Here is an 8,947-nt window from a genome sequence, read left to right on the forward strand (position 1 = left end):
GCTCTATATCGGTGTGTGTCTCTCGCTCTCCTCCTCCCAGATGAGGCTCTATATCAGTGTGTGTCTCTCTCTCTCCTCCTCCCAGATGAGGCTCTATATCGGTGTGTGTCTCTCTCTCTCCTCCTCCCAGATGAGGCTCTATATCGGTGTGTCTCTCTCTCCTCCTCCCAGATGAGGCTCTATATCAGTGTGTGTCTCTCTCTCCTCCTCCCAGATGAGGCTCTATATCAGTGTGTGTCTCTCTCTCTCCTCCTCCCAGATGAGGCTCTATATCAGTGTGTGTCTCTCTCTCCTCCTCCCAGATGAGGCTCTATATCGATGTGTGTCTCTCTCTCCTCCTCCCAGATGAGGCTCTATATCAGTGTGTGTCTCTCTCTCTCCTCCTCCCAGATGAGGCTCTATATCAGTGTGTGTCTCTCTCTCCTCCTCCCAGATGAGGCTCTATATCAGTGTGTGTCTCTGTCTCCTCCTCCAAGATGAGGCTCTATATCAGTGTGTGTCTCTCTCTCCTCCTCCCAGATGAGGCTCTATATCAGTGTGTGTCTCTCTCTCCTCCTCCCAGATGAGGCTCTATATCAGTGTGTGTCTCTCTCTCCTCCTCCCAGATGAGGCTCTATATCAGTGTGTCTCTCTCTCTCCTCCTCCCAGATGAGGCTCTATATCAGTGTGTCTCTCTCTCTCCTCCTCCCAGATGAGGCTCTATATCAGTGTGTGTCTCTCTCTCTCCTCCTCCCAGATGAGGCTCTATATCAGTGTGTCTCTCTCTCCCCTCCTCCCAGATGAGGCTCTATATCAGTGTGTCTCTCTCTCCTCCTCCCAGATGAGGCTCTATATCAGTGTGTGTCTCTCTCTCTCTCCTCCTCCCAGATGAGGCTCTATATCAGTGTGTCTCTCTCTCTCCTCCTCCCAGATGAGGCTCTATATCAGTGTGTCTCTCTCTCTCCTCCTCCCAGATGAGGCTCTATATCAGTGTGTCTCTCTCTCTCCTCCTCCCAGATGAGGCTCTATATCAGTGTGTGTCTCTCTCTCTCCTCCTCCCAGATGAGGCTCTATATCAGTGTGTCTCTCTCTCTCCTCCTCCCAGATGAGGCTCTATATCAGTGTGTCTCTCTCTCTCCTCCTCCCAGATGAGGCTCTATATCAGTGTGTGTCTCTCTCTCCTCCTCCCAGATGAGGCTCTATATCAGTGTGTGTCTCTCTCTCTCCTCCTCCCAGATGAGGCTCTATATCAGTGTGTCTCTCTCTCTCCTCCTCCCAGATGAGGCTCTATATCAGTGTGTCTCTCTCTCTCCTCCTCCCAGATGAGGCTCTATATCAGTGTGTGTCTCTCTCTCCTCCTCCCAGATGAGGCTCTATATCAGTGTGTGTCTCTCTCTCTCCTCCTCCCAGATGAGGCTCTATATCAGTGTGTCTCTCTCTCTCCTCCCTGCCCGCTCCCCCTGTCAGTGTTGTCAGCTGTCAGTATATGTATCAACAGCGAGGCAGGATGTGTGTGTGCAGGTGGTCTCAGTCAAACCGTGCTATTTGGTAGTAATAACAACAACATCTCCTATATGTAGGGATTCATCATATCCTTCAGTGTAAATCACTAGGGCTGTATATGCTATTTGGTAGTAATAACAACAACATCTCCTATATGTAGGGATTCATCATATCCTTCAGTGTAAATCACTAGGGCTGTATATGCTATTTGGTAGTAATAACAACAACATCTCCGTACACTGTATTTGATATTCCAGGAAATTGCCATATGAAATCTGTTATAGACATTCATTTTTAAACGAATGTAATAATTTGCATTAGATAAATAAAATATTATTTGCCTAGTCAATACGTAACATAATATTGAACTCAAAACACCAAAGAATAAGCAAAACAAAACAATAAACTTAAAATGGAGATGACTGTGTAATGAATCTTACACTCATATTTTCTGTTCTCGTAAGTACCAATACTTTATATTTGGAGAACAATTGCATAGTCCTTGTACCTCCTGCCATCTGTTGCTTAGGTTACTTGTGCAACCAATGCAAGTAAGCAGCTGTTGGTCTGGTGTCATCCGTCTTCTGACCGAGTGTTCCGTTCAACGATTCAGACGGTGTTGTTGTAGATGTTCTCCTCTTACGGTTTCTGACCGAGTGTTCCGTTCAACGATTCAGACGGTGTTGTTGTAGATGTTTCCCCTCTTACGGTTTCTGACCGAGTGTTCCGTTCAACGATTCAGACGGTGTTGTTGTAGATGTTTCTCCTCTCTTACGGTTTCTGACCGAGTGTTCCGTTCAACGATTCAGACGGTGTTGTTGTAGATGTTTCTCCCCTCTTACGGTTTCTGACCGAGTGTTCCGTTCAACGATTCAGACGGTGTTGTTGTAGATGTTTCCCCTCTTACGGTTTCTGACCGAGTGTTCCGTTCAACGATTCAGACGGTGTTGTTGTAGATGTTTCTCCCCTCTTACGGTTTCTGACCGAGTGTTCCGTTCAACGATTCAGACGGTGTTGTTGTAGATGTTTCCCCTCTTACGGTTTCTGACCGAGTGTTCCGTTCAACGATTCAGACGGTGTTGTTGTAGATGTTCTCCCCTCTTACGGTTTCAGACCGAGTGTTCCGTTCAACGATTCAGACGGTGTTGTTGTAGATGTTTCCCCTCTTACGGTTTCTGACCGAGTGTTCCGTTCAACGATTCAGACGGTGTTGTTGTAGATGTTTCCCCTCTTACGGTTTCAGACCGAGTGTTCCGTTCAACGATTCAGACGGTGTTGTTGTAGATGTTTCTCCCCTCTTACGGTTTCTGACCGAGTGTTCCGTTCAACGATTCAGACGGTGTTGTTGTAGATGTTTGCCCTCTTACGGTTTCTGACCGAGTGTTCCGTTCAACGATTCAGACGGTGTTGTTGTAGATGTTTCTCCCCTCTTACGGTTTCTGACCGAGTGTTCCGTTCAACGATTCAGACGGTGTTGTTGTAGATGTTTTTCCCCTCTTACGGTTTCTGACCGAGTGTTCCGTTCAACGATTCAGACGGTGTTGTTGTAGATGTTTCCCCTCTTACGGTTTCTGACCGAGTGTTCCGTTCAACGATTCAGACGGTGTTGTTGTAGATGTTTCTCCCCTCTTACGGTTTCTGTCACTTTTCTTCCCGCCAAGCATCAGGTCATCTTAGCCCAGAGTCTGTATACATTTAAACTGCCATGTTATTGATCAGGTAATTATTTTCCTGTCAAGGCTTCAGATGTTTCCCAAATGGCACCCTATTCGTATAGGGTTCTGGTCAAAAGTAGTGCACTATGTAGGGTGCCACTTGAGATGCTACCCTTCATATGTTTATTTAATTTAACTAAGTCAGTTAAGAACAAATTATTATTTACAATGACGGCCGACCTCCAGCCAAACCCTAATCCAGACAATGCTGGGCCAAATTGTGCACCGCCCTATGGGACTCCCATTCACAGCCGGTTGTGATACAGGCTGGAATCGAACCAGGGTCTGTAGTGACACCTCTAGCACTGAGATGCAGTGCCTCAGACCACTGCGCCACTCAGAGGCCTTTAGTATGTGTCAGTATAGGACCAACAGGGCCTCCACCTGGAGGGTGTTTACATAGTGCCGATGTTGGGACTTTTTAAATGCCTTTTTCAAAAAAATGAATGTTTCTCTTTCCCTCCCGTCGGCTCTCTTTGACTTGAGTTTAAAGGAGCAGAGCAGGGTAGTAAGTTAGACGTTTTGTTTTTGTTTTTGATAAAGACACACATTGTGTTATTGCCAGCGGATGACAAGGTGTAATGTGAGTACCTGTGTATGTTGGCTCAGGAATCTGCTGGGGATTTTCTCTGACTTTCCTTACTTGACTTTCTAAAAGCAGAGGTTGGGGTAAAGAGGATGGGGGGGGTTAGGAATACATTCACAGGAGAATTTCTTAGATTCTTTCACAGGGAAATCTTCTCTTGGTGTGGTCAGAACTGGGCTACACAAAATGTGTTATTTTTATCCCTTGTAATTAAATGTTTTGAGGACAACATATTTCACGTCTAGACACTGCGCTAGCAGGCTATTCCCAGAAATCCATCACAGTTTTCTCTTGAGGACATGACCTAGACAATTATTGTAATGACACGCCTTTAGCAAATGGCTCTCTATCTCTCCGTCCATCTCGTGACTCGGTTGCTTGGCCGTTGGATAATGTCTCAAGGGCACTTAGGGAAAGTGTTTTACCTCACGCAAGGAAAGGCATTGAGCACCTACTCTATCTAAAATTGGGCTACTTTTTAGTGGATTGAGCAGGATATTGGCTCTGATTGTGCGGGAAAGAGTCAATAGAATCTGGCAACCATAGAAATCCATATAAAACATACAGTTATTGAATTATAGGTTATATCGGGGTGGCAGGTAGTCTAGTGGTTAGAGTGTTGGGCCAGTAACCAAAAGGTTGCTGGATCAAGTCCCTGAGGTGACAAGGTCAAAACTGTTGTTCTGCCCCTCAACAAGGCAGTTGACCCTCTGTTCCCTGGTAGACTGTCATTGTCAATAAGAATTTGCTCTTAACTGACTTGCCTAGTTAAATAAAAAATATGTATCTGCACTGTCAACACTGAGTTCTACTCATACCACAGAGACCTCGGGTTCTGTTAGATTAGAAGAACTAATGAGTGATGTCTTCATCTGGTCCTACTTGGTAAAAAGCTGACAGAGCCACTACGTTGTGTTCTGTGTGTGAAATGAGCTCAGTCCCAGTTTTACAGCCTGAGCTTTTATAACCCTTTTTGTATTTGTTGGTTAGAAGCTGCAGGGCTTGTTGTAACTGTATTCAAATTCAAACAAACTTTCCCCATTCATTTCTCCACAGTGATGTTGACTGGCTGAGTCGGAATGACCGTCTCTGTTTGAATGGGCATTAGACTGTGATTAACTCATGTGAAGGCATTCAAATTATATCTCAGAATACATTAGCTGACATTAGTTTACATATATTTTCCACAGCAGGTTACTGACATGTTTTTGTTGAGCTTTTGATTGAAATGATTAGACAGAAAGGTATTAGACCTACATACTCAGACTCTCTTGTGACAGTCCTTGTGAAATACCTCATCTTTCAGAAGAAGGTCCCTCCTTGTGACTCAAGAGTGAACTTCCATTAAGTTTAGAGGGCGTCTGTGAAATCCAAACTTTCTCCCCAAACAAGGGTGCTCTTCTCAGGCTATTCTGGTCTTCATTTGCACGTCAAAGGAGCTCAAACAAAACACAAGTGGGGTTTTTAACACCTCCAAGACTTAAACCAGGTTATCTGACAGCGACAGAGTTTACATCCCAAATGGCACCCTATTCCCTATTTAGTGCACTACTTTAGACCAGGGCACATAGAGCTCCCTTAGAGCTCTGGTCAAAAGTAGTGCACTATATAGGGAATAGGGTGCCATTTGCGACGCAGGTAGAGAGAGGGCTCTGAAGTAGGTGAACACAGAGATAAGAGAGAAGAGAGACTGAAGTGATAAACATCTCTGGATGTAACCCGCCACCTCCTCCTTATCAGGTCCTTTAAAAGGCTTTGAAAGGAACCTAAAATGGCTGAGATTCTGTGAAATAGTGATGTATGTGCCTTAGACAATCACAGACACAAAGCCGTGTTATATGAGGAGATATCATGTCCTCCTACGTGTGTACTGTGGTGTCGTCATGGACACCAGCCCCCTGTGCCCAATACAACCTCAACCTATGAACCAGCAGTGTTTCACAGTGATTGTGACCAGTACAACAGGTCTCTGAATGTACCGCTCTGTGTCAGTCCCACAAGCCTCCTGTCCTTGAACAACCTGTAAACCACACACTAGGTATTAAATACATTTTTTACACACGCACAGCTTTGGATGTGACCAGTACAAAAGGTCTCTGAATGTACCGCTCTGTGTCAGTCCCACAAGCCTCCTGTCCTTGAACAACCTGTAAATCACACACTAGGTATTAAATACATTTTTACACACGCACAGCTTTGGATGTGACCAGTACAAAAGGTCTCTGACTCAATGTACAGTTCAGTGTCATGTGATGTAAGGGGATTTAATCATGATTACAAGACCAGATCCATTTAACAGTCAGTCTGTACTCCACTAACCTGTCTAATATACTGGGGCGGCAGGGTAGCCTAGTGGTTAGAGTGTTGGACTAGTAACTGAAAGGTTGCAAGTTCAAATCCCCGAGCTGACAAGGAACAAATCTGTCGTTCTGCCCCTGAACAGGCAGTTAACCCACTGTTCCTAGGCCGTCATTGAAAATAAGAATTTGTTCTTAACTGACTTGCCTAGTAAAATAAAAATAAATAAAAAATACTGCACAGGCTTAACTCTACAGTGAGAGCTGTGAGCATCCATCCAGCTCACTGTTAAACCCAGGCCTTCCAGCAGCGATGCGGAGTTGGAGGTATATGATCTGTTACAGTGGTGCTTCATGTAGGGATTCAACTCTAGGATTATATTGGCACACTGTACATGATATAGGCACACTACAACCTGTCATCTACTGTAACTACAATCTGCCATTCAGATACTGTTGTTTCTTTAACTAGGCAAGTCAGTTAAGAACAGATTCTTATTTACAATGACGGCCTACCGGGGAACAGTGTGTTAACGGCCTTGTTCAGGGGCAGAATGACAGATTTTTACGTTGCCAGCTCGGTCCAGGAACCTTTCAGTTACTGGCCCAATGCTCTAACCACTAGGATCTAGGTTACCTGCCGCTCTGTTTCTATACGAGAGCAAACCCGTGTTTTCAGGAAAGCAGAAACAGACAACATAGAGATGTCCCTCCCGATATATAAAGTCTGAAGAACCACTGACTGAATGAGGAATTATTCTAAACGTTGAATTTGGGGGGCATTTGATAACCCTTCGTCTCCTGTCCTGTCTCCCTCGGGCAGCGCCCGCGTGTGATGAACCTGGAGCGGCCGGTGGGTGTCCGGGGCCTGGATATGGAGCAGCGGACGGGGGGTGTCCGGGGCCTGGATATAGAGCAGCGGACGGGGGGTGTCCGGGGCCTGGATATGGAGCAGCGGACGGGGGGTGTCCGGGGCCTGGATATGGAGCAGCGGACGGGGGGGAAGCTGGGGAAACTGACCCTGGGCTTCCAGAGGAGCTCTACGTCAGACGACGACTCAGGTTGTGCCCTTGAGGAATACGCCTGGGTACCGCCTGGACTCAGACCTGAACAGGTGAGCAGCACGGCATCATCATCATCATCATCATCATATCCTCATGTGTCTGTTGAATAGTCAACCACAAGCTTCTCCAGTAACTACGGTCGCTAACAACGACCACCTCAATGGCATCACATAAAGTCAGTAAATGAATGCATGTGTATATGTGTTTGATGCCTCTGCTAAGTCAAGATCACGGTCAACAGCATCATCACCTTCAGTCAAATTAGACGGAGATACATGACTGTAACTATAACATGATGGAGATACATGACTGTAACTATAACCTGTAAATATAACATGATGGAGATACATGACTGTAACTATAACGTGATGGAGATACATGACTGTAACTATAACATGATGGAGATATATGACTGTAACTATAACATGATGGAGATACATGACTGTAACTATAACATGATGGAGATATATGACTGTAACTATAACATGATGGAGATATATGACTGTAACTATAACATGATGGAGATACATGACTGTAACTATAACCTGTAAATATAACATGATGGAGATATATGACTGTAAATATAACATGATGGAGATATATGACTGTAACTATAACATGATGGAGATACATGACTGTAACTATAACATGATGGAGATATATGACTGTAACTATAACATGATGGAGATACATGACTGTAACTATAACATGATGGAGATATATGACTGTAACTATAACATGATGGAGATACATGACTGTAACTATAACATGATGGAGATACATGACTGTAACTATAACATGATGGAGATACATGACTGTAACTATAACATGATGGAGATACATGACTGTAAATATAACATGATGGAGATATATGACTGTAACTATAACATGATGGAGATACATGACTGTAACTATAACATGATGGAGATATATGACTGTAACTATAACATGATGGAGATACATGACTGTAACTATAACATGATGGAGATATATGACTGTAACTATAACATGATGGAGATACATGACTGTAACTATAACATGATGGAGATACATGACTGTAACTATAACATGATGGAGATACATGACTGTAACTATAACATGATGGAGATACATGACTGTAAATATAACATGATGGAGATACATGACTGTAACTATAACATGATGGAGATACATGACTGTAACTATAACATGATGGAGATACATGACTGTAACTATAACCTGTAAATATAACATGATGGAGATACATGACTGTAACTATAACCTGTAAATATAACATGATGGAGATATATGACTGTAACTATAACATGATGGAGATATATGACTGTAACTATAACCTGTAAATATAACATGATGGAGATATATGACTGTAACTATAACATGATGGAGATACACAACTGTAAATATAACATGATGGAGATACATGACTGTAACTATAACATGATGGAGATACATGACTGTAACTATAACATGATGGAGATATATGACTGTAACTATAACATGATGGAGATACATGACTGTAACTATAACATGATGGAGATACATGACTGTAACTATAACCTGTAAATATAACATGATGGAGATACATGACTGTAACTATAACCTGTAAATATAACATGATGGAGATACATGACTGTAACTATAACCTGTAAATATAACATGATGGAGATACATGACTGTAACTATAACATGATGGAGATACATGACTGTAACAATAACATGATGGAGATACATGACTGTAACTATAACATGATGGAGATATATGACTGTAACATGATGGAGATATATGACTGTAAATATAACATG

The 8,947-nt window shown here is 43.3% G+C and overlaps 1 protein-coding gene across 1 annotated transcript in view; it reads left to right on the forward strand.

The window, feature by feature from the left end:
* LOC135572856 (prickle-like protein 2) overlaps positions 1 to 7,508 on the forward strand; it is an 8,085-nt gene extending 577 nt beyond the window's left edge. Inside the window, exon 2 of the mRNA XM_065021365.1 lies at positions 6,904 to 7,508. Within this exon, the coding sequence (XP_064877437.1) occupies positions 6,904 to 7,254 (351 nt within the window). The 3' untranslated portion in view covers positions 7,255 to 7,508. The remainder of the gene's footprint in view (positions 1 to 6,903) is intronic.
* Positions 7,509 to 8,947: the final 1,439 nt, after the last annotated feature.

Source organism: Oncorhynchus nerka, linkage group LG8 (assembly GCF_034236695.1).
Source record: "Oncorhynchus nerka isolate Pitt River linkage group LG8, Oner_Uvic_2.0, whole genome shotgun sequence".
In the NCBI taxonomy this organism is placed as follows: domain Eukaryota; kingdom Metazoa; phylum Chordata; class Actinopteri; order Salmoniformes; family Salmonidae; genus Oncorhynchus; species Oncorhynchus nerka.